The sequence below is a fragment of the Oncorhynchus mykiss genome, chromosome 32, assembly GCF_013265735.2.
Source record: "Oncorhynchus mykiss isolate Arlee chromosome 32, USDA_OmykA_1.1, whole genome shotgun sequence".
Classification (NCBI taxonomy): Eukaryota; Metazoa; Chordata; class Actinopteri; order Salmoniformes; family Salmonidae; genus Oncorhynchus; species Oncorhynchus mykiss.
In genome coordinates this window covers 3,770,387-3,796,241 of record NC_050572.1, presented here as the reverse complement: position 1 = coordinate 3,796,241, position 25,855 = coordinate 3,770,387, and the positions used below count along the sequence as shown (strand labels likewise).

General features: G+C 45.5%; 1 protein-coding gene across 1 annotated transcript in view; it reads left to right on the top strand.

Annotated features, from left to right (window-relative positions):
• The window catches only part of csmd2 (CUB and Sushi multiple domains 2), a 384,085-nt gene that overhangs the window by 83,366 nt on the left and 274,864 nt on the right, over nucleotides 1-25,855 (top strand). Inside the window, exon 16 of the mRNA XM_036971824.1 lies at nucleotides 20,856-20,982. Coding sequence (XP_036827719.1) covers nucleotides 20,856-20,982 — 127 coding nt within the window. The remainder of the gene's footprint in view (nucleotides 1-20,855; nucleotides 20,983-25,855) is intronic.

Here is a 25,855-nt window from a genome sequence, read left to right as displayed (position 1 = left end):
TCAGTTACATAATACCAGGGTATATCTGGTGGTCTGTCTCCTCATGACTACATAATACCAGGGTATGTCTGGTGGTCTGTCTCCTCATGACTACATAATACCAGGGTATATCTGGTTGTCTTTCTCCTTGTGACTACATAATACCAGGGCATATCTGGTGGTCTGTCTCCATAATACCAGCGTATATCTGGTGGTCTGTCTCCATAATACCAGGGTATATCTGGGGGTCTATCTCCTTACTACCAGGGTATATCTGGGGGTCTGTCTCCATAATACCAGGGTATATCTGGTTGTCTGTCTCCTCATGACTACATAATACCAGGGTATATCTGGTGGTCTTTCTCCTCGTGACTATTTAATACCAGGGAATATCTGGTGGTCTGTCTCCATAATACCAGGGTATATCTGGTGGTCTGTCTCCTCATGACTACATAATACCAGGGTATATCTGGTGGTCTGTCTCCATAATACCAGGGTATATCTGGTGGTCTGTCTCCATAATACCAGGGTATATCTGGTGGTCTGTCTCCATAATACCAGGGTATATCTGGTGGTCTGGCTCCTCAGCTACATGATACCAGGGTATATCTGGTGGTCTGCCTACTCAGCTACACAATACCAGGGTATATCCGGTGGTCTGTCTCCTCATGACTACATAATACCAGGGTATATCTGGTGGTCTGTCTCCTCAGCTGCATAATACCAGGGTATATCTGGTGGTCTGTCTCCTCATGACTACATAATACCAGGGTATATCTGGTGGTCTGTCTCCTCAGCTGCATAATACCAGGGTATATCTGGTGGTCTTTCTCCTCGTGACTATTTAATACCAGGGAATATCTGGTGGTCTGTCTCCATAATACCAGGGTATATCTGGTGGTCTGTCTCCTCATGACTACATAATACAAGGGTATATCTGGTGGTCTGTCTCCATAATACCAGGGTATATCTGGTGGTCTGTCTCCATAATACCAGGGTATATCTGGTGGTCTGTCTCCTCATGACTACATAATACCAGGGTATATCTGGTGGTCTGTCTCCATAATACCAGGGTATATCTGGTGGTCTGTCTCCATAATACCAGGGTATATCTGGTGGTCTGTCTCCATAATACCAGGGTATATCTGGTGGTCTGTCTCCATAATACCAGGGTATATCTGGTGGTCTGGCTCCTCAGCTACATGATACCAGGGCATATCTGGTGGTCTGCCTACTCAGCTACACAATACCAGGGTATATCCGGTGGTCTGTCTCCTCATGACAACATAATACCAGGGTATATCTGGTGGTCTGTCTCCTCAGCTGCATAATACCAGGGTATATCTGGTGGTCTGTCTCCTCATGACTACATAAAACCAGGCTATATCTGGTGGTCTGTCTCCTCATGACTACATGATACCAGGACATATCCGGTGGTCTGTCTCCTCATGACTACATAATACCAGGGTATATCTGGTGGTCTGTCACCTCAGCTGCATAATACCAGGGTATATCTGGTGGTCTGTCTCCTCATGACTACATAATACTTGGGTATATCTGGTGGTCTGTCTCCATAATCCCAGGGTATATCTGGGGGTCTGTCTCCATAATACCAGGGTATATCTGGTGGTCTGTCTCCATAATACCAGAGTATATCTGGGGGTCTGTCTCCACAATACCAGGGTATATCTGGTGGTCTGTCTCCTCATGACTACATAATACCAGGGTATATCTGGGGGTCTGTCTCCATAATGCCAGGGTATATCTGGTAGTCTGTCTCCATAATACCAGGGTATATCTGGGGGTCTGTCTCCATAATACCAGGGTATATCTGGGGTATGTCTCCATAATACCAGGGTATATCTGGTGGTCTGTCTCCTCATGACTACATAATACCAGGGTATATCTGGTCTGTCTCCTCAGCTACATAATACCAGGGTAAATCTGGTGGTCTGTCTCCTCATGACTACATAATACCAGGGTATATCTGGTGGTCTGGCTCCTCAGCTACATAATACCAGGGTATATCCGGTGGTCTGTCTCCTCATGACTACATAATACCAGGGTATATCTGGTGGTCTGTCTCCATAATACCAGGGTAAATCTGGTGGTCTGTCTCCTCATGACTACATAATACCAGGGTATATCTGGTGGTCTGTCTCCTCATGACTACATAATACCAGGGTATATCCGGTGTTCTGTCTCCTCATGACTACATAATACCAGGGTATATCTGGTGGTCTGTCTCCTCATGACTACATAATACCAGGGTATATCTGGTGGTCTGGCTCCTCAGCTACATAATACCAGGGTATATCCGGTGGTCTGTCTCCTCATGACTACATAATACCAGGGTATGTCTGGTGGTCTGTCTCCTCATGACTACATAATACCAGGGTATATCTGGTGGTCTGTCTCCTCATGACTACATAATACCAGGGTATATCTGGTGGTCTGTCTCCTCAGTTACATAATACCAGGGTATATCTGGTCTGTCTCCTCAGCTACATAATACCAGGGTAAATCTGGTGGTCTGTCTCCTCATGACTACATATTACCGGGGTATATCTGGTCTGTCTCCTCAGCTACATAATACCAGGGTAAATCTGGTGGTCTGTCTCCTCATGACTACATAATACCAGGGTATATCTGGTGGTCTGGCTCCTCAGCTACATAATACCAGGGTATATCCGGTGGTCTGTCTCCTCATGACTACATAATACCAGGGTATGTCTGGTGGTCTGTCTCCTCATGACTACATAATACCAGGGTATATCTGGTGGTCTGTCTCCTCATGACTACATAATACCAGGGTATATCTGGTGGTCTGTCTCCTCAGTTACATAATACCAGGGTATATCTGGTGGTCTGTCTCCTCATGACTACATAATACCAGGGTATGTCTGGTGGTCTGTCTCCTCATGACTACATAATACCAGGGTATATCTGGTTGTCTTTCTCCTTGTGACTACATAATACCAGGGCATATCTGGTGGTCTGTCTCCATAATACCAGCGTATATCTGGTGGTCTGTCTCCATAATACCAGGGTATATCTGGGGGTCTATCTCCTTACTACCAGGGTATATCTGGGGGTCTGTCTCCATAATACCAGGGTATATCTGGTTGTCTGTCTCCTCATGACTACATAATACCAGGGTATATCTGGTGGTCTTTCTCCTCGTGACTATTTAATACCAGGGAATATCTGGTGGTCTGTCTCCATAATACCAGGGTATATCTGGTGGTCTGTCTCCTCATGACTACATAATACCAGGGTATATCTGGTGGTCTGTCTCCATAATACCAGGGTATATCTGGTGGTCTGTCTCCATAATACCAGGGTATATCTGGTGGTCTGTCTCCATAATACCAGGGTATATCTGGTGGTCTGGCTCCTCAGCTACATGATACCAGGGTATATCTGGTGGTCTGCCTACTCAGCTACACAATACCAGGGTATATCCGGTGGTCTGTCTCCTCATGACTACATAATACCAGGGTATATCTGGTGGTCTGTCTCCTCAGCTGCATAATACCAGGGTATATCTGGTGGTCTGTCTCCTCATGACTACATAATACCAGGGTATATCTGGTGGTCTGTCTCCTCAGCTGCATAATACCAGGGTATATCTGGTGGTCTTTCTCCTCGTGACTATTTAATACCAGGGAATATCTGGTGGTCTGTCTCCATAATACCAGGGTATATCTGGTGGTCTGTCTCCTCATGACTACATAATACAAGGGTATATCTGGTGGTCTGTCTCCATAATACCAGGGTATATCTGGTGGTCTGTCTCCATAATACCAGGGTATATCTGGTGGTCTGTCTCCTCATGACTACATAATACCAGGGTATATCTGGTGGTCTGTCTCCATAATACCAGGGTATATCTGGTGGTCTGTCTCCATAATACCAGGGTATATCTGGTGGTCTGTCTCCATAATACCAGGGTATATCTGGTGGTCTGTCTCCATAATACCAGGGTATATCTGGTGGTCTGGCTCCTCAGCTACATGATACCAGGGCATATCTGGTGGTCTGCCTACTCAGCTACACAATACCAGGGTATATCCGGTGGTCTGTCTCCTCATGACAACATAATACCAGGGTATATCTGGTGGTCTGTCTCCTCAGCTGCATAATACCAGGGTATATCTGGTGGTCTGTCTCCTCATGACTACATAAAACCAGGCTATATCTGGTGGTCTGTCTCCTCATGACTACATGATACCAGGACATATCCGGTGGTCTGTCTCCTCATGACTACATAATACCAGGGTATATCTGGTGGTCTGTCACCTCAGCTGCATAATACCAGGGTATATCTGGTGGTCTGTCTCCTCAAGACTACATAATACTAGGGTATATCTGGTGGTCTGTCTCCATAATCCCAGGGTATATCTGGGGGTCTGTCTCCATAATACCAGGGTATATCTGGTGGTCTGTCTCCATAATACCAGAGTATATCTGGGGGTCTGTCTCCACAATACCAGGGTATATCTGGTGGTCTGTCTCCTCATGACTACATAATACCAGGGTATATCTGGGGGTCTGTCTCCATAATGCCAGGGTATATCTGGTAGTCTGTCTCCATAATACCAGGGTATATCTGGGGGTCTGTCTCCATAATACCAGGGTATATCTGGGGTATGTCTCCATAATACCAGGGTATATCTGGTGGTCTGTCTCCTCATGACTACATAATACCAGGGTATATCTGGTCTGTCTCCTCAGCTACATAATACCAGGGTAAATCTGGTGGTCTGTCTCCTCATGACTACATAATACCAGGGTATATCTGGTGGTCTGGCTCCTCATCTACATAATACCAGGGTATATCCGGTGGTCTGTCTCCTCATGACTACATAATACCAGGGTATATCTGGTGGTCTGGCTCCTCATCTACATAATACCAGGGTATATCCGGTGGTCTGTCTCCTCATGACTACATAATACCAGGGTATATCCGGTGTTCTGTCTCCTCATGACTACATAATACCAGGGTATATCTGGTGGTCTGTCTCCTCATGACTACATAATACCAGGGTATATCTGGTGGTCTGGCTCCTCTGCTACATAATACCAGGGTATATCCGGTGGTCTGTCTCCTCATGACTACGTAATACCAGGGTATGTCTGGTGGTCTGTCTCCTCATGACTACATAATACCAGGGTATATCTGGTGGTCTGTCTCCTCATGACTACATAATACCAGGGTATATCTGGTGGTCTGTCTCCTCAGTTACATAATACCAGGGTATATCTGGTCTGTCTCCTCAGCTACATAATACCAGGGTAAATCTGGTGGTCTGTCACCTCATGACTACATATTACCAGGGTATATCTGGTCTGTCTCCTCAGCTACATAATACCAGGGTAAATCTGGTGGTCTGTCTCCTCATGACTACATAATACCAGGGTATATCTGGTGGTCTGGCTCCTCAGCTACATAATACCAGGGTATGTCTGGTGGTCTGTCTCCTCATGACTACATAATACCAGGGTATATCTGGTGGTCTGTCTCCTCATGACTACATAATACCAGGGTATATCTGGTGGTCTGTCTCCTCAGTTACATAATACCAGGGTATATCTGGTGGTCTGTCTCCTCATGACTACATAATACCAGGGTATGTCTGGTGGTCTGTCTCCTCATGACTACATAATACCAGGGTATATCTGGTTGTCTTTCTCCTTGTGACTACATAATACCAGGGCATATCTGGTGGTCTGTCTCCATAATACCAGGGTATATCTGGTGGTCTGTCTCCATAATACCAGGGTATATCTGGGGGTCTATCTCCTTACTACCAGGGTATATCTGGGGGTCTGTCTCCATAATACCAGGGTATATCTGGTGGTCTGTCTCCTCATGACTACATAATACCAGGGTATGTCTGGTTGTCTGTCTCCTCATGACTACATAATACCAGGGTATATCTGGTGGTCTTTCTCCTCGTGACTATTTAATACCAGGGAATATCTGGTGGTCTGTCTCCATAATACCAGGGTATATCTGGTGGTCTGTCTCCTCATGACTACATAATACAAGGGTATATCTGGTGGTCTGTCTCCATAATACCAGGGTATATCTGGTGATCTGTCTCCATAATACCAGGGTATATCTGGTGGTCTGTCTCCATAATACCAGGGTATATCTGGTGGTCTGTCTCCTCATTAGTACATAATACCAGGGTATATCTGGTGGTCTGTCTCCATAATACCAGGGTATATCTGGTGGTCTGTCTCCATAATACCAGGGTATATCTGGTGGTCTGTCTCCATAATACCAGGGTATATCTGGTGGTCTGTCTCCATAATACCAGGGTATATCTGGTGGTCTGGCTCCTCAGCTACATGATACCAGGGTATATCTGGTGGTCTGCCTACTCAGCTACACAATACCAGGGTATATCCGGTGGTCTGTCTCCTCATGACTACATAATACCAGGGTATATCTGGTGGTCTGTCTCCTCAGCTGCATAATACCAGGGTATATCTGGTGGTCTGTCTCCTCATGACTACATAATACCAGGGTATATCTGGTGGTCTGTCTCCTCAGCTGCATAATACCAGGGTATATCTGGTGGTCTTTCTCCTCGTGACTATTTAATACCAGGGAATATCTGGTGGTCTGTCTCCATAATACCAGGGTATATCTGGTGGTCTGTCTCCTCATGACTACATAATACAAGGGTATATCTGGTGGTCTGTCTCCATAATACCAGGGTATATCTGGTGGTCTGTCTCCATAATACCAGGGTATATCTGGTGGTCTGTCTCCTCATGACTACATAATACCAGGGTATATCTGGTGGTCTGTCTCCATAATACCAGGGTATATCTGGTGGTCTGTCTCCATAATACCAGGGTATATCTGGTGGTCTGTCTTCATAATACCAGGGTATATCTGGTGGTCTGTCTCCATAATACCAGGGTATATCTGGTGGTCTGGCTCCTCAGCTACATGATACCAGGGTATATCTGGTGGTCTGCCTACTCAGCTACACAATTCCAGGGTATATCCGGTGGTCTGTCTCCTCATGACTACATAATACCAGGGTATATCTGGTGGTCTGTCTCCTCAGCTGCATAATACCAGGGTATATCTGGTGGTCTGTCTCCTCATGACTACATAAAACCAGGCTATATCTGGTGGTCTGTCTCCTCATGACTACATGATACCAGGACATATCCGGTGGTCTGTCTCCTCATGACTACATAATACCAGGGTATATCTGGTGGTCTGTCTCCTCAGCTGCATAATACCAGGGTATATCTGGTGGTCTGTCTCCTCATGACTACATAATACTAGGGTATATCTTGTGGTCTGTCTCCATAATCCCAGGGTATATCTGGGGGTCTGTCTCCATAATACCAGGGTATATCTGGTGGTCTGTCTCCATAATACCAGAGTATATCTGGGGGTCTGTCTCCATAATACCAGGGTATATCTGGTGGTCTGTCTCCTCATGACTACATAATACCAGGGTATATCTGGGGGTCTGTCTCCATAATGCCAGGGTATATCTGGTAGTCTGTCTCCATAATACCAGGGTATATCTGGGGGTCTGTCTCCATAATACCAGGGTATATCTGGGGTATGTCTCCATAATACCAGGGTATATCTGGTGGTCTGTCTCCTCATGACTACATAATACCAGGGTATATCCGGTGTTCTGTCTCCTCATGACTACATAATACCAGGGTATATCTGGTGGTCTGTCTCCTCATGACTACATAATACCAGGGTATATCTGGTGGTCTGGCTCCTCTGCTACATAATACCAGGGTATATCCGGTGGTCTGTCTCCTCATGACTACGTAATACCAGGGTATGTCTGGTGGTCTGTCTCCTCATGACTACATAATACCAGGGTATATCTGGTGGTCTGTCTCCTCATGACTACATAATACCAGGGTATATCTGGTGGTCTGTCTCCTCAGTTACATAATACCAGGGTATATCTGGTCTGTCTCCTCAGCTACATAATACCAGGGTAAATCTGGTGGTCTGTCACCTCATGACTACATATTACCAGGGTATATCTGGTCTGTCTCCTCAGCTACATAATACCAGGGTAAATCTGGTGGTCTGTCTCCTCATGACTACATAATACCAGGGTATATCTGGTGGTCTGGCTCCTCAGCTACATAATACCAGGGTATGTCTGGTGGTCTGTCTCCTCATGACTACATAATACCAGGGTATATCTGGTGGTCTGTCTCCTCATGACTACATAATACCAGGGTATATCTGGTGGTCTGTCTCCTCAGTTACATAATACCAGGGTATATCTGGTGGTCTGTCTCCTCATGACTACATAATACCAGGGTATGTCTGGTGGTCTGTCTCCTCATGACTACATAATACCAGGGTATATCTGGTTGTCTTTCTCCTTGTGACTACATAATACCAGGGCATATCTGGTGGTCTGTCTCCATAATACCAGGGTATATCTGGTGGTCTGTCTCCATAATACCAGGGTATATCTGGGGGTCTATCTCCTTACTACCAGGGTATATCTGGGGGTCTGTCTCCATAATACCAGGGTATATCTGGTGGTCTGTCTCCTCATGACTACATAATACCAGGGTATGTCTGGTTGTCTGTCTCCTCATGACTACATAATACCAGGGTATATCTGGTGGTCTTTCTCCTCGTGACTATTTAATACCAGGGAATATCTGGTGGTCTGTCTCCATAATACCAGGGTATATCTGGTGGTCTGTCTCCTCATGACTACATAATACAAGGGTATATCTGGTGGTCTGTCTCCATAATACCAGGGTATATCTGGTGATCTGTCTCCATAATACCAGGGTATATCTGGTGGTCTGTCTCCATAATACCAGGGTATATCTGGTGGTCTGTCTCCTCATTAGTACATAATACCAGGGTATATCTGGTGGTCTGTCTCCATAATACCAGGGTATATCTGGTGGTCTGTCTCCATAATACCAGGGTATATCTGGTGGTCTGTCTCCATAATACCAGGGTATATCTGGTGGTCTGTCTCCATAATACCAGGGTATATCTGGTGGTCTGGCTCCTCAGCTACATGATACCAGGGTATATCTGGTGGTCTGCCTACTCAGCTACACAATACCAGGGTATATCCGGTGGTCTGTCTCCTCATGACTACATAATACCAGGGTATATCTGGTGGTCTGTCTCCTCAGCTGCATAATACCAGGGTATATCTGGTGGTCTGTCTCCTCATGACTACATAATACCAGGGTATATCTGGTGGTCTGTCTCCTCAGCTGCATAATACCAGGGTATATCTGGTGGTCTTTCTCCTCGTGACTATTTAATACCAGGGAATATCTGGTGGTCTGTCTCCATAATACCAGGGTATATCTGGTGGTCTGTCTCCTCATGACTACATAATACAAGGGTATATCTGGTGGTCTGTCTCCATAATACCAGGGTATATCTGGTGGTCTGTCTCCATAATACCAGGGTATATCTGGTGGTCTGTCTCCTCATGACTACATAATACCAGGGTATATCTGGTGGTCTGTCTCCATAATACCAGGGTATATCTGGTGGTCTGTCTCCATAATACCAGGGTATATCTGGTGGTCTGTCTTCATAATACCAGGGTATATCTGGTGGTCTGTCTCCATAATACCAGGGTATATCTGGTGGTCTGGCTCCTCAGCTACATGATACCAGGGTATATCTGGTGGTCTGCCTACTCAGCTACACAATTCCAGGGTATATCCGGTGGTCTGTCTCCTCATGACTACATAATACCAGGGTATATCTGGTGGTCTGTCTCCTCAGCTGCATAATACCAGGGTATATCTGGTGGTCTGTCTCCTCATGACTACATAAAACCAGGCTATATCTGGTGGTCTGTCTCCTCATGACTACATGATACCAGGACATATCCGGTGGTCTGTCTCCTCATGACTACATAATACCAGGGTATATCTGGTGGTCTGTCTCCTCAGCTGCATAATACCAGGGTATATCTGGTGGTCTGTCTCCTCATGACTACATAATACTAGGGTATATCTTGTGGTCTGTCTCCATAATCCCAGGGTATATCTGGGGGTCTGTCTCCATAATACCAGGGTATATCTGGTGGTCTGTCTCCATAATACCAGAGTATATCTGGGGGTCTGTCTCCATAATACCAGGGTATATCTGGTGGTCTGTCTCCTCATGACTACATAATACCAGGGTATATCTGGGGGTCTGTCTCCATAATGCCAGGGTATATCTGGTAGTCTGTCTCCATAATACCAGGGTATATCTGGGGGTCTGTCTCCATAATACCAGGGTATATCTGGGGTATGTCTCCATAATACCAGGGTATATCTGGTGGTCTGTCTCCTCATGACTACATAATACCAGGGTATATCTGGTCTGTCTCCTCAGCTACATAATACCAGGGTAAATCTGGTGGTCTGTCTCCTCATGACTACATAATACCAGGGTATATCTGGTGGTCTGGCTCCTCAGCTACATAATACCAGGGTATATCCGGTGGTCTGTCTCCTCATGACTACATAATACCAGGGTATATCTGGTGGTCTGTCTCCATAATACCAGGGTAAATCTGGTGGTCTGTCTCCTCATGACTACATAATACCAGGGTATATCTGGTGGTCTGTCTCCTCATGACTACATAATACCAGGGTATATCCGGTGTTCTGTCTCCTCATGACTACATAATACCAGGGTATATCTGGTGGTCTGTCTCCTCATGACTACATAATACCAGGGTATATCTGGTGGTCTGGCTCCTCAGCTACATAATACCAGGGTATATCCGGTGGTCTGTCTCCTCATGACTACACAATACCAGGGTATGTCTGGTGGTCTGTCTCCTCATGACTACATAATACCAGGGTATGTCTGGTGGTCTGTCTCCTCATGACTACATAATACCAAGGTATATCTGGTGGTCTGTCTCCTCAGTTACATAATACCAGGGTATATCTGGTCTGTCTCCTCAGCTACATAATACCAGGGTAAATCTGGTGGTCTGTCTCCTCATGACTACATATTACCAGGGTATATCTGGTCTGTCTCCTCAGCTACATAATACCAGGGTAAATCTGGTGGTCTGTCTCCTCATGACTACATAATACCAGGGTATATCTGGTGGTCTGGCTCCTCAGGTACATAATACCAGGGTATATCCGGTGGTCTGTCTCCTCATGACTACATAATACCAGGGTATGTCTGGTGGTCTGTCTCCTCATGACTACATAATACCAGGGTATATCTGGTGGTCTGTCTCCTCATGACTACATTATACCAGGGTATGTCTGGTGGTCTGTCTCCTCAGTTACATAATACCAGGGTATATCTGGTGGTCTGTCTCCTCATGACTACATAATACCAGGGTATGTCTGGTGGTCTGTCTCCTCATGACTACATAATACCAGGGTATATCTGGTTGTCTTTCTCCTCGTGACTACATAATACCAGGGCATATCTGGTGGTCTGTCTCCATAATACCAGGGTATATCTGGTGGTCTGTCTCCATAATACCAGGGTATATCTGGGGGTCTATCTCCTTACTACCAGGGTATATCTGGGGGTCTGTCTCCATAATACCAGGGTATATCTGGTTGTCTGTCTCCTCATGACTACATAATACCAGGGTATATCTGGTGGTCTTTCTCCTCGTGACTATTTAATACCAGGGAATATCTGGTGGTCTGTCTCCATAATACCAGGGTATATCTGGTGGTCTGTCTCCTCATGACTACATAATACAAGGGTATATCTGGTGGTCTGTCTCCATAATACCAGGGTATATCTGGTGGTCTGTCTCCATAATACCAGGGTATATCTGGTGGTCTGTCTCCATAATACCAGGGTATATCTGGTGGTCTGTCTCCTCATTACTACATAATACCAGGGTATATCTGGTGGTCTGTCTCCATAATACCAGGGTATATCTGGTGGTCTGTCTCCATAATACCAGGGTATATCTGGTGGTCTGTCTCCATAATACCAGGGTATATCTGGTGGTCTGTCTCCATAATACCAGGGTATATCTGGTGGTCTGGCTCCTCAGCTACATGATACCAGGGTATATCTGGTGGTCTGCCTACTCAGCTACACAATACCAGGGTATATCCGGTGGTCTGTCTCCTCATGACTACATAATACCAGGGTATATCTGGTGGTCTGTCTCCTCAGCTGCATAATACCAGGGTATATCTGGTGGTCTGTCTCCTCATGACTACATAATACCAGGGTATATCTGGTGGTCTGTCTCCTCAGCTGCATAATACCAGGGTATATCTGGTGGTCTGTCTCCTCATAACTACATAAAACCAGGCTATATCTGGTGGTCTGTCTCCTCATGACTACATAATACTAGGGTATATCTTGTGGTCTGCCTCCATAATACCAGGGTATATCTGTGGGTCTGTCTCCATAATACCAGGGTATATCTGGTGGTCTGTCTCCATAATACCAGAGTATATCTGGGGGTCTGTCTCCATAATACCAGGGTATATCTGGTGGTCTGTCTCCTCATGACTACATAATACCAGGGTATATCTGGGGGTCTGTCTCCATAATGCCAGGGTATATCTGGTAGTCTGTCTCCATAATACCAGGGTATATCTGGGGGTCTGTCTCCATAATACCAGGGTATATCTGGGGTATGTCTCCATAATACCAGGGTATATCTGGTAGTCTGTCTCCTCATGACTACATAATACCAGGGTATATCTGGTGGTCTGTCTCCTCATGACTACATAATACCAGGGTATATGTGGGGGTCTGTCTCCATAATGCCAGGGTATATCTGGTGGTCTGTCTCCATAATACCAGGGTATATCTGGTGGTCTGTCTCCATTATACCAGGGTATATCTGGGGTTCGGTCTCCATAATACCAGGGTATATCTGGGGGTATGTCTCCATAATACCAGGGGATATCTGCTGGTCTGTCTCCTCATGACTGTGTCTGTGTGTGTCTGTGTGTCTCTGTGTGTGTCTCTGTGTGTCTGTGTGTGTCTCTGTGTGTCTGTGTGTCTGTGTGTGTCTCTGTGTGTCTGTGTGTGTCTGTGTGTGTCTCTGTGTGTCTCTGTGTGTCTCTGTGTGTCTCTGTGTGTCTCTTTGTGTCTCTGTGTGTCTCTTTGTGTCTCTATGTGTCTCTGTGTGTCTGTGTGCGTCTCTGTGTGTCTGTGTGTGTCTCTTTGTCTCTGTGTCTCTGTGTGTCTCTGTGTGTCTCTGTGTGTCTCTGTGTGTCTCTGTGTGTCTCTGTGTGTCTCTTTATGTCTGTGTGTGTGTCTGTGTGTGTCTGTGTGTGTCAGTGTGTGTCTCTGTGTCTCTGTGTGTCTCTGTTTGTCTCTGTGTGTCTCTGTGTGTCTCTGTGTGTCTGTGTGTGTCTGTGTGTGTCTGTGTATGTCTCTGTGTGTCTCTTTGTGTCTGTGTGTGTCTGTGTGTGTCTGTGTGTGTGTCTCTGTGTGTCTCTGTGTGTCTCTGTGTGTCTGTGTGTGTCTGTGTGTGTCTGTGTGTGTCTGTGTGTGTCTGTGTGTGTCTGTGTGTGTGTCTGTGTGTGTCTCTGTATGTCTCTGTGTGTCTCTGTGTGTCTCTGTGTGTCTCTGTGTGTCTGTGTGTGTCTGTGTGTCTCTGTGTGTCTCTGTGTGTCTCTGTGTGTATGTGTGTCTCTTTATGTCTGTGTGTGTCTCTGTGTGTGTCTGTGTGTGTCTGTGTGTTTCTGTGTGTCTCTCTGTGTCTGTGTGTGTCTGTGTGTGTCTGTTTGTGTCTCTTTGTGTCTGTTGGTTTGTCTCTCGTTGTCACTTCAGACCCGGCTTAGTGAGAGATGCTGCATATGCTTTTTCCAATTCATCAACAAGATAGTGTGTGTGTGTGTGTGTGTGTGTGTGTGTGTGTGTGTGTGTGAAAAGGTTGTTCATGTATTATCGTGTTTAAACTCAGGGCTCTGAAGGATTCACTGCTTATTGAGCCGTGAAACTAGAACCGTCACTTCAACTACCCCTTACATCCAAACAAACACACACACACGCACACTCACATGCACATGTCCACGTGCACACTCACACGCACGTGCACACACCCCTGACCATCCTAACCTGACAACATGTGATTTGTGTCTTAAAACATGACAAGCCTGCCATTCCCCTTCATTTCCCAGCATACAACAGGATAAATTATAAACTACCCTTCATTTCCCAGCATACAACAGGATAAATTACTTCAAACCTAGCAGCAATATTACAGTTTTTTACAATCACTTTGGCACTAATTTCAGAACCTTGGGGTCATTTTTCAAAACTCTAGACACCAAACTCAAAACGGTCATCACTTGTAACACAGGCTGTCCAATGTACAAAACATTGCATTGTGCTTTCATATCTTTAAAGAAACCTTGCACCTGCAGAATCATCGGTTCAAAAAACGAATTTATCATGAAATACCATAGGAACATTCATTTAGATCACCCACACACAAGATACCGATAGTCTCACTGTGTAGTTGTTCGTACAATCATTAAATATTGTAGTACAAAATATGTGATACAGGTTTCATTATGCTACTACACGCAAACACATCACTGTAAAAGGACTAGTAGAGAGAATACAACAGACACAGTGGAATCATTGAACAAAATGACATTTGTTGATGAAATACAATTAAAACACAACATAGGTTTCTTTGAATCAAAGCAAAAATAATTAGCTACAAAAAAGAAAAGAAAAAACTACAGTAAAACGTCACTGCAGTGTTCCTCACCTGGCTTACTGTAAAACATCACTGCAGTGTTCCTCACCTGGCTTACTGTAAAACATCACTGCTTACTGTAAAAAGCAAAACAAAAGATCAATTACTACTTCTACATTTCCATCAACCCTGTTTTGTGGATTTGGCCACAGGTTCTCATCCACATCACAATGGATGTTTTCATTAGCCAAACATCTTGGGAAGAATCTTCGGGTGAATCCAGGCCTGACACTGGTCTGCTGTGATGTGATTGCATGCGTGGCCTGGAGAAGGGCGGCTTGTTAGTGAGGGCGCCTATCATATACACTCCACCTCCATGTGGAGAAAAATTCCTCAATCGGGTTAAGGAAAGGAGAGTATGGGGGTAAGTACAGGGTGGTAAATTGTGGATGGGCCTGAAACCTTGCTTGCACCATTTGACCATGGTGGAACCTGACATTATCCCACACAATGACATAGGTCACGCCATCAGCTCTACAGACCTGATTTAGCTCATCAAGGTAGGTTACAAGGAGAGCTGCATTATATGATCCAATACGTGGTCTGCATCCAACCACACCATCTTCCGATATAGCCACACACACGGTGATGTTGGCCCCACGTTGTCCGAGTTCTTGGATGGTTGCCCGCTGGCCAATGAAATTCTGACCTCTCCTCCTTGTCTTGCCCAGGTTGAAGCCTGCCTCATACAAAAAGAGGGATTTGTGATGCTTTTCGTCAGCATCCAGCTCCATCACCCTCTAAAAATGCATTTTGGAGAATTACTGATTAAAGCGATGTAGAATTTTGCGGGAAATGTTTCACAACAGTCATCTTGAAACTGAACATACCTGAACATACTCAGTCCTCAGTTGCTTCACTCTGTCTGCATTTCTTTCAGAAGGCCCACGGTATAGCTTGTTTTAGAGACACCTGGTGCCTTTTCAGCATGCGTGCAATAGTCGGCAATCTTATGGTTTCCACATTGTTCAACATGTCGTCATTGTCCAGGATGTGCTGCCGAATTTCTGTAAGGTGAATACCATCTCTGGCCCGAACCAAATTGACCACATCCTGCTCTTGTTGGTCAGTCAGAATGTTGCCTCTGCCTCACCTCTTTGGCCAAGTCTCAATTCTGCAAGGAAAATTACAGTAAGAACACATTTAGTCACATCACCTACTCTGTAGTACACATTGTCATGCAGTATACAGTCATTTGACAGTTGAGAGTAGCCTAATGTTTAGTGCATGCTGAAGACTTACCGGTTCTCATTGCGGAAAGTTCTGATGATTTAGGCCACGGTTGATCCTCTGAGATTTGGTTGAATCATTGTTGCTGCCTCAGTCATTGTCGTGCCATGATTTACGACATGGTCTACAACAATTGCTCAGATTTCATTGGACGCTCTTTGCTGTGGCTTCCGCTGTCTTGGTCCGTGGCCTTGTCCTCTACCACGTTCCCCCTACACCTCTCAAACGAGGCCCACAACCACCTCTCAGAAGGGGTGCTTGGTCTGTGGCCTTGTCCTCTACCACGTTCCCCCTACACCTCTCAAACGAGGCCCACGACCACCTCTCAGAAGGGGTGCTTGGTCTGTGGCCTTGTCCTCTACCACGTTCCCCCTATACCTCTCAAACGAGGCCCACGACCACCTCTCAGAAAGGGTGCTTGGTCCGTGGCCTTGTCCTCTACCACGTTCCCCCTACACCTCTCAAACGAGGCCCACGACCACCTCTCAGAAGGGGTGCTTGGTCCGTGGCCTTGTCCTCTACCACGTTCCCCCTACACCTCTCCAACGAGGCCCGCGACCACCTCTCAGAAGGGGTGCTTGTCCCCTGCCATTCCTTTGACCACCACGTCTTCCTCGTCTTCCACCTCCCACTGCTTGACCTCTATTGTGACCTGGATCACCAGCCAGCTCCATGTTATCGCTATATTGTTATAGGTGGATACCACTCATTTCACTATACAGCTCCATGTTATCTCTATGTTGTTGTAGGTGGATACCACTCATTTCACTAAATACTCATACCACAATGTGAAATAATTCATCATTAACGAGTTGGCAGTATTGGAAAAGCAATTGCAAGGGCCTGAATACATATGCACTCACCAGCCACTTTATTAGGTAAAAATGCGTGTTAATGCAAAAGCCTGCTCCTTCAAACAGCGAATCATGTGGCTGCCTGCAACTCAATATATAGAATAGAGAGCTTTAGTTGTTGTTCGAACAAACATTAGAACAGGCAAGATGCGTAATCTAAGCAACATTAACCGTGGTATGATTGTTGATGCCACACATGGTGATTCCAGCATCTCAGAAACAGCTGCCTTCCTGGGATTTTTACTCACTACAGTCTCTAGAATTCACAGAGAATGGTGCGATTAACAAAACACATTCAGTGAGCGGCAGTTCTGTGGGCTAAAACACTTGTTAATGAGAGAGGTCAGAGGAGAATGTCCAGACTCATTCAAGCTAACAGAAATTCTCAAAAAACAGCCATTTAAAACAGTGGTGCAGAAGGGTGGTGCAGTGGTGCAGAAGGGCATCTCTTAACGTACAACACCGTGAATAATTCAGACTGTTGTGGAGGCAAAAGGGGGTCCTACCCAGTACTAGATAGGTGTACCTAATAAAGTAGCCAGTGAGTGTACAGTAATGTCAAATCTGAAAACACGATCAGGAAAAGTGGTACATGGGACCATAGAGACAGTGTCTGATAAAGAATGATGATGAAATATTACATTCATAGATAATGTAGTCCAATTGGTTCATGGTCCACGGTAATTGGTGTCAATGGATCTCGTTATCCTGAAACTTTCATGATCTAAACATGGAATATTGTTTTTCAGTTTCCATAAAACTATGCATTAAGAGTAACCAAATCAACTCAAATCAAATCAAATGTATTTATAAAGCCCTTCGTACATCAGCTGATATCTCAAAATGCTGTACAGAAACCCAGCCTAAAACCCCAAACAGCAAGCAATGCAGGTGTAGAAGCACGGTGGCTAGGAAAAACTCCCTAGAAAGGCCAAAACCTAGGAAGAAACCTAGAGAGGAACCAGGCTATGTGGGGTGGCCAGTCCTCTTCTGGCTGTGCCGGGTGGAGATTATAACAGAACATGGCCAAGATGTTCAAATGTTCATAAATGACCAGCATGGTCAAATAATAATAATCACAGGCAGAACAGTTGAAACTGGAGCAGCAGCACGGCCAGGTGGACTGGGGACAGCAAGGAGTGATCATGTCAGGTTGTCCTAAAGCATGGTCCTAGGGCTCAGGTCATCAGAGAGAGAGAAAGAAAGAGAGAAAGAGAGAATTAGAGAGAGCATACACACAGGACACCGGATAGGACAGGAGAAGTACTCCAGATATAACAAACTGACCCTAGCCCCCCGACACATAAACTACTGCAGCATAAATACTGGAGGCTGAGACACGAGGGGTCAGGAGACACTGTGGCCCCATCCGATGACACCCCCGGACAGGGCCAAACAGGAAGGATATAACCCCACCCACTTTGCCAAAGCACAACCCCCACACCACTAGAGGGATATCTTCACCCACCAACTTACCATCCTGAGACAAGGCCGAGTATGGCCCACAAAGATCTCCGCCACGGCACAACCCAAGGGGGGTGCACCCCTCCTAGGGACGGCATGGAAGGGCACCAGTAAGCCAGTGACTCAGCTCCTGTAATAGAGGAAAGAGAATCCCAGTGGAAAGAGGGGAACCGGCCAGGCAGACACAGCAAGGGCGGTTCGTTGCTCCAGAGCCTTTCCGTTCACCTTCCCACTCCTGGGCCAGACTACACTCAATCATATGACCCACTGAAGAGATGAGTCTTCAGTAAAGACTTAAAGGTTGAGACCGAGTTTGCGTCTCTGACATGGGTAGGCAGACCGTTCCATAAAAATGGAGCTCTATAGGAGAAAGCCCTGCCTCCAGCTGTTTGCTTAAAATTTCTAGGGACAATTAGGAGGCCTGCGTCTTGTGACCGTAGCGTACGTGTAGGTATGTACGGCAGGACCAAAGAACGCAACAGTTACTTATCTTTTTGATCGGTTGTATTTTGAGAAGTTGTATCAATTGATAGTTAGATCATTGTAATAAAAATGATAGACAGTCATCTCAGATGTAATGTGTGAATTAATGTACAACACCATGAATAATTCAGTCTGTTGTAGAGGTAAAAGGGGGTCCTACCCAGTACTAGATAGGTGTACCTAATAAAGTAATGAAATGAATAGACAGTCATCTCAGATGTAATGTGTGAATTGCATTTTGAAATGGTAATACTTTGATGTCAAGTTGTGTTATTTTGAACAGGTGCTTTTAGTTCCCATGAACAAATTATCTTAGCTTTATGTGTTTTGTATCCAAGCAATTGGAAAAAAAGTTTCCAGGGTTTAGAAAATAATTGGCATTTTAAAAGTTTAGAAAAAGTGACATCAGGATTCTCAAAGTGATTGTAAAAAAACTGTAACAACAGAAAATATTCCCTGAAGTATCAATATTACAAATAATATATTCCATTATTCCCTGAATCATCAGTCATATTCCAACCTCTTTGCTAAGTACTTGTAGTTATATATATATATATATATATATACACACACACAGCGGGGAGATCAAGTATTTGATACACTGACGATTTTGCAGGTTTTCCTACTTACAAAGCCTGTAGGGGTCTGTAATTTTTATCATAGGAACACTTCAACCGTGAGAGACGGAATCTAAAACAAAAATCCAGAAAATCACATTGTATGATTTTTAAGTAATTCATTTGCATTTTATTGCCATGACATAAGTATTTCTCTACTAAACTAGCTCACTGCTGGACAGGTTATCTAATATAATGTCAAATATATTATTAACTAACCCAAGAATCTGCATCTATTTACAGTGGGAACAAATTAAGCAAATTAAGTGTAGCGGACAGAACAAGGAAGTGGGCAAAGCCAAGCACTAGCTAGCGAGATCCTATTGGCTCGTTGTAGCATTTATTTGCATATTTCCCGTCGGGAAGTGTGCGTGTGCACAAACTCAATTCACCCTTGCACTCCTTCTGAACATGGCAATATTTAAAAACGAAAATCTATCGTCTATAAAACTTAGTGCACTATTTCATAACATATTCTAGGTTTGGCAAAGAGAAACTTTTAATGAGATCCGATGTTTCATGGATGGGGGGAAAATGTGCATAATCTCAGCCCACTTTCACCTAGTTCAATCCTCCTCCTCCTCCTCCTCCTCCTCCTCCGACTACCCGCGACTAGACATCATCTCACTGCCACTGGTTGGTTTTCCATCTGTAGCCTCGTGAAATCAGCCAAAACAAGATCAATGAGTAAACGCGTGCACACAGTCCTATTGAATATGCATTCACCCAACTGTCTCTTCACTCTCCTCTAAATTTATAACATGAAACGGAAGAATCATACAATAACATTAATTTATTTTAATTTTTCTTTAAGTCTAAAAATAAATAAGGTTTTAACTTTAAAGTATCACTTGAATTCAGGGTAGTATAATAAAATAATATCACTAACTTATTTCCTTCCCTCTTTTTTTTTTTCTTGCGCTTTCTCTTTCTCTTTTCCCTCTCTCTCTCTTTTCTCTCTCTCTCTTTTCTCCCTCTCTCTCTTTTCTCTCTCTCTCTTTTCCCTCTCTCTCTCTAACTCTCTCTCTCTTTTCTCTCTCTCTCTCTCTCTTTTCTCTCTCTCTCTTTTCCCTCTCTCTCTCTTTTCTCTCTCTCTCTTTTCCCTCTCTTTCTCTTTTCTCTCTCTCTCTTTTCCCTCTCTCTCTCTTTTCTCTCTCTCTCTTTTCCCTCTCTCTCTCTTTTCTCTCTCTCTCTTTTCCCTCTCTCTCTAACTCTCTCTCTCTTTTTTCTCTCTCTCTCTAACTCTCTCTCTCTTTTCTCTCTCTCTCTCTCTCTTTTCTCTCTCTCTCTTTTCCCTCTCTCTCTCTCTCTCTCTCTTTTCTCCCTCTCTCTCTTTTCTCTCTCTCTCTTTTCCCTCTCTCTCTCTAACTCTCTCTCTCTTTTCTCTCTCTCTCTCTCTCTTTTCTCTCGCTCTCTTTTCCCTCTCTCTCTCTTTTCTCTCCCTCTCTCTCTCTTTTCTCTCTCTCTCTTTTCCCTCTCTCTCTCTAACTCTCTAGCGGAGTGTGGAGGAACCATCAAGGATGAGCCTACAGGTCGAATACTGTCTCCAGGTTACCCAGCTCCATATGAACATAACCTGCACTGTGTCTGGAGCATCGAAGCGGCCCCAGGGAGCACTATAGGGTCGGTACATTAACTCCCTCCTCCTCCTCCTCCTCCTCCTCCTCCTCCTCTTCCTCCATGGGGTCAGTATATTAACTCCCTTCCCCTCCTCCTCATCCTCTTCCTCTTCCTCCATGTGGTCAGTACATTAACTCCCTTCCCCTCCTCCTCCTCCTCCTCCTCCTCTTCCTCCATAGGGTCAGTACATTAACTCAGTCCTCCTCCTCCTCCTCCTCTTCCTCCATAGGGTCAGTACATTAACTCAGTTCCCCTCCTCCTCCTCCTCCTCTTCCCCAATGGGGTCAGTACATTAACTCAGTTCCCCTCCTCCTCCTCCTCCTCCTCCTCCTCCTCCTCCTCCTCCTCCTCCTCCTCCATGGGGTCAGTACATTAACTCATTTCCCCTCCTCCTCCTCCTCTTCCTCCATGGGGTCTGTACATTAACTCAGTTCCCCTCCTCCTCCTCTTCTTCCTCCATGGGGTCAGTACATTAACTCACTTCCCCTCCTCCTCCTCCTCCTCTTCCCCAATGGGGTCAGTACTTTAACTCACTTCCCCTCCTCCTCCTCCTCCTCTTCCCCAATGGGGTCAGTACATTAACTCAGTTCCCCTCCTCCTCTTCCTCCATGGGGTCAGTACATTAACTCAGTTCCCCTCCTCCTCCTCTTCCTCCATGTGGTCAGTACATTAACTCAGTCCTCCTCCTCCTCTTCTTCCATGGGGTCAGTACATTAACTCAGTCCTCCTCCTCCTCTTCCTCCATGGGGTCAGTACATTAATTCAGTTCTCCTCCTCCTCCTCCTCTTCCTCCATGGGGTCAGTACATTAACTCAGTTCCCCTCCTCCTCCTCCTCCTCTTCCTCCACGGGGTCAGTACATTAACTCAGTTCTCCTCCTCCTCCTCCTCCTCCTCCTCTTCCTCCATGGGGTCAGTACATTAACTCAGTTCCCCACCTCCTCCTCCTCCTCTTCCTCCACGGGGTCAGTACATTAACTCAGTTCTCCTCCTCCTCCTCTTCCTCCATGGGGTCAGTACATTAACTCAGTCCTCCTCCTTCTCTTCCTCCATGTGGTCAGTATATTAACTCAGTTCCCCTCCTCCTCCCCCTCCTCTTCCTCCTCTTCCTCCATGGGGTCAGTACATTAACTCAGTTCCCCTCCTCCTCCTCCTCCTCTTCCTCCATGGGGTCAGTACATTAACTCAGTCCTCCTTCTCCTCTTCCTCCATGGGGTCAGTACATAAACTCGGACCTCCTCCTCCTCCTCCTCCTCTTCCTCCATGGGGTCAGTACATTAACTCAGTTCCCCTCCTCCTCTTCCTCCATGGGGTCAGTACATTAACTCAGTTCTCCTCCTCTTCCTCCATGGGGTCAGTACATTAACTCAGTTCCCCTCCTCCTTCTCCTCCTCCTCTTCCTCCATGGGGTCAGTACATTAAATCAGTTCCCCTCCTCCTCCCCCTCCTCCTCCTCCTCTTCCTCCATGGGGTCAGTACATTAACTCAGTTCCCCTCCTCCTCTTCCTCCATGGGGTCAGTACATTAACTCAGTTCTCCTCCTCTTCCTCCATGGGGTTAGTACATTAACTCAGTTCCCCTCCTCCTCCTCCTCCTCTTCCTCCATGGGGTCAGTACATTGACTCAGTTCCCCTCCTCCTCCCCCTCCTCCTCCTCCTCTTCCTCCATGGGGTCAGTACATTACCTCAGTCCTCCTCCTCCTCTTCCTCCATGGGGTCAGTGCATTAACTCAGTTCCCCTCCTCCTCCTCCTCTTCCTCCATGGGGTCAGAACATTAACGTCCTCGGTAATGGGTGTTCGTTTGACCGGCGTCATTTGGTGTGAAATCTGGTCGCCGCAGAGAGGGCCTGTAATTGGGTCAGACACTTTAAATCGGGCTGTTTATCAGACACCTCACCCCCTCTCTCACCTCTTCCTCCCCTTCTCTCACCCCCTCTCTCCTTTCCTTGTGTCCTTCACGAGCGAGGTCTCAGGTCCTGACAATTTTGAGGCATTATTTTTTAGTATAATATTTGATCTGCCATCATTGATCAATAAAATAAGAAGGTTGTGTGTGTCGTGGTGTGTGTGTGTCGTGGTGTGTGTGTGTCGGTGTGTGTGTGTGTGTCGGTGTGTGTATGTGTCGGTGTGTGTGTGTGTCGGGGTGTGTATGTGTCGGTGTGTGTGTGTCGGGGTGTGTATGCGTCGGTGTGTGTGTGTGTCGGTGTGTGTGTGTGTCGGTGTGTGTGTGTTAATTTGATTTGTAGACTAACTGGTCACTCAGCCTAGTGTGATTCATATCTGGTCACTCAGCCTAGTGTGATTCATATCTGGTCACTCAGCCTAGTGTAATTCATATCTGGTCACTCAGCCTAGTGTAATTCATATCTGGTCACTCAGCCTAGTGTGATTCATATCTGGTGACTCAGCCTAGTGTAATTCATATCTGGTCACTCACCCTAGTGTGATTCATATCTGGTCACTCAGCCTAGTGTGATTCATATCTGGTCACTCAGCCTAGTGTGATTCACATCTGGTCACTCAGCCTAATGTGATTCATATCTGGTCACTCAGGCTAGTGTGATTCATATCTGGTTGCTCAGCCTAGTGTAATTCATATCTGGTCACTCACCCTAGTGTGATTCATATCTGGTCACTCAGCCTAGTGTGATTCATATCTGGTCACTCAGGCTAGTGTGATTCATATCTGGTGACTCAGCCTAGTGTGATTCATATCTGGTGACTCAGCCTAGTGTGATTCATATCTGGTCACTCAGCCTAGTGTGATTCATATCTGGTCACTCACCCTAGTGTGATTCATATCTGGTGACTCATCCTAGTGTGATTCATATCTGCTCACTCAGCCTAGTGTGATTCATATCTGGTCACTCAGCCTAGTGTGATTCATATCTGGTCACTCACCCTAGTGCGATTCATATCTGGTCACTCAGCCTAGTGTGATTCATATCTGGTCATTCAGCCTAGTGTGATTCATATCTGGTCATTCACCCTAGTGTGATTCATATCTGGTCACTCAGCCTAGTGTGATTAATATCTGGTGACTCAGCCTAGTGTGATTCATATCTGGTGACTCAGCCTAGTGTGATTCATATCTGGTCACTCAGCCTAGTGTGATTCATATCTGGTCACTCAGCCTAGTGTGATTCATATCTGGTGACTCAGCCTAGTGTGATTCATATCTGGTCACTCAGCCTAGTGTGATTCATATCTGGTCACTCAGCCTAGTGTGATTCATATCTGGTCACTCAGCCTAGTGTGATTCACATCTGGTGACTCAGCCTAGTGTGATTCATATCTGGTGACTCAGCCTAGTGTGATTCATATCTGGTGACTCAGCCTAGTGTGATTCACATCTGGTGACTCAGCCTAGTGTGATTCATATCTGTTCACTCAGCCTAGTGTGATTCATATCTGTTCACTCAGCCTAGTGTGATTCACATCTGGTGACTCAGCCTAGTGTGATTCACATCTGGTGACTCAGCCTAGTTTGATTCATATCTGGTCACTCAGCCTAGTGTGATTCATATCTGGTCACTCAGCCTAGTGTGATTCATATCTGGATTTGTAGACTAACTGGTCACTCAGCCTAGAGTGTGATTCGCAATCACACAGTCCCTGCCATGTCAATCCCCCCCATTATGAGAGAGAGGATAATAGAAGAGAACTCAAGGGGTTGGTGGAAGTGAACAGACTGATACATAGGAGATAAGAGGACAGTGGAACATAGTGAGGTGGTTTGAATCCCTGGTTCAGGAGGGAGGGATTGAGGGATGGGGGTGTGTACTGCTAGCTAGACACCAGGAATAATTCAGGAAGGAGGGATGGGGGTGTGTTTCTCTATTTCATTTGTTCGATATCACTACCTTTTTCGTGTTCACTGAAGATGACAATGATCCAGCAACCCATGAACACACACACACACACACACACACATGCAAATACACACACACACACACACACACACACACACACACACACACATACACGTTGCAGTCTGTCACGCCTAGCATTAGTAATCCCATAAACCCTAGCGCCTGAGAGAGCGTTATGAGGATTAGTGAGCATTGGCAGCGAGAGGATTGGCTGACTGAAAAGAAGTACAAGACTAGGGTTTCCTTCTGCCAAGACCTGAGATCTCACAAAGAGAGACAGAGAGAGAGACAGAGAGAAAGAGACAGGGAGACAGAGAGAGACCGAGAGAGAGAGAGAGAGAGAGGCAGACAGACAGACAGACAGAGAGAGAGAACGAGACAGACGGACGGACGGACAGACAGAGAGAGAAAGGGGGAGGTTGATTAGCTGAAAAAAACAGTTACCTTAACATGTAGTCAGTTACCTTAACATGTAGAGCCAGTTACCTTAACATGTAGAGACAGTTACTTTAACATGTAGAGACAGTTACCTTAACATGTCGAGACAGTTACCTTAACATGTAGAGCCAGTTACCTTAACATGTCGAGACAGTTACCTTAACATGTCGAGACAGTTACCTTAACATGTCGAGACAGTTACCTTAACATGTTGAGACAGTTACCTTAACATGTTGAGACAGTTACCTTAACATGTCGAGACAGTTACCTTAACATGTAGTCAGTTACCTTAACATGTAGAGCCAGTTACCTTAACATGTCGAGACAGTCACCTTAACATGTCGAGCCAGTTACCCTGACATGTAGAGCCAGTTACCTTAACATGTCGAGACAGTTACCTTAACATGTTGAGCCAGTTACCTTAACATGTCGAGACAGTTACCTTAACATGTCGAGACAGTTACCTTAACATGTCGAGACAGTTACCTTAACATGTAGTCAGTTACCTTAACATGTAGAGCCAGTTACCTTAACATGTAGAGCCAGTTACCTTAACATGTCGAGACAG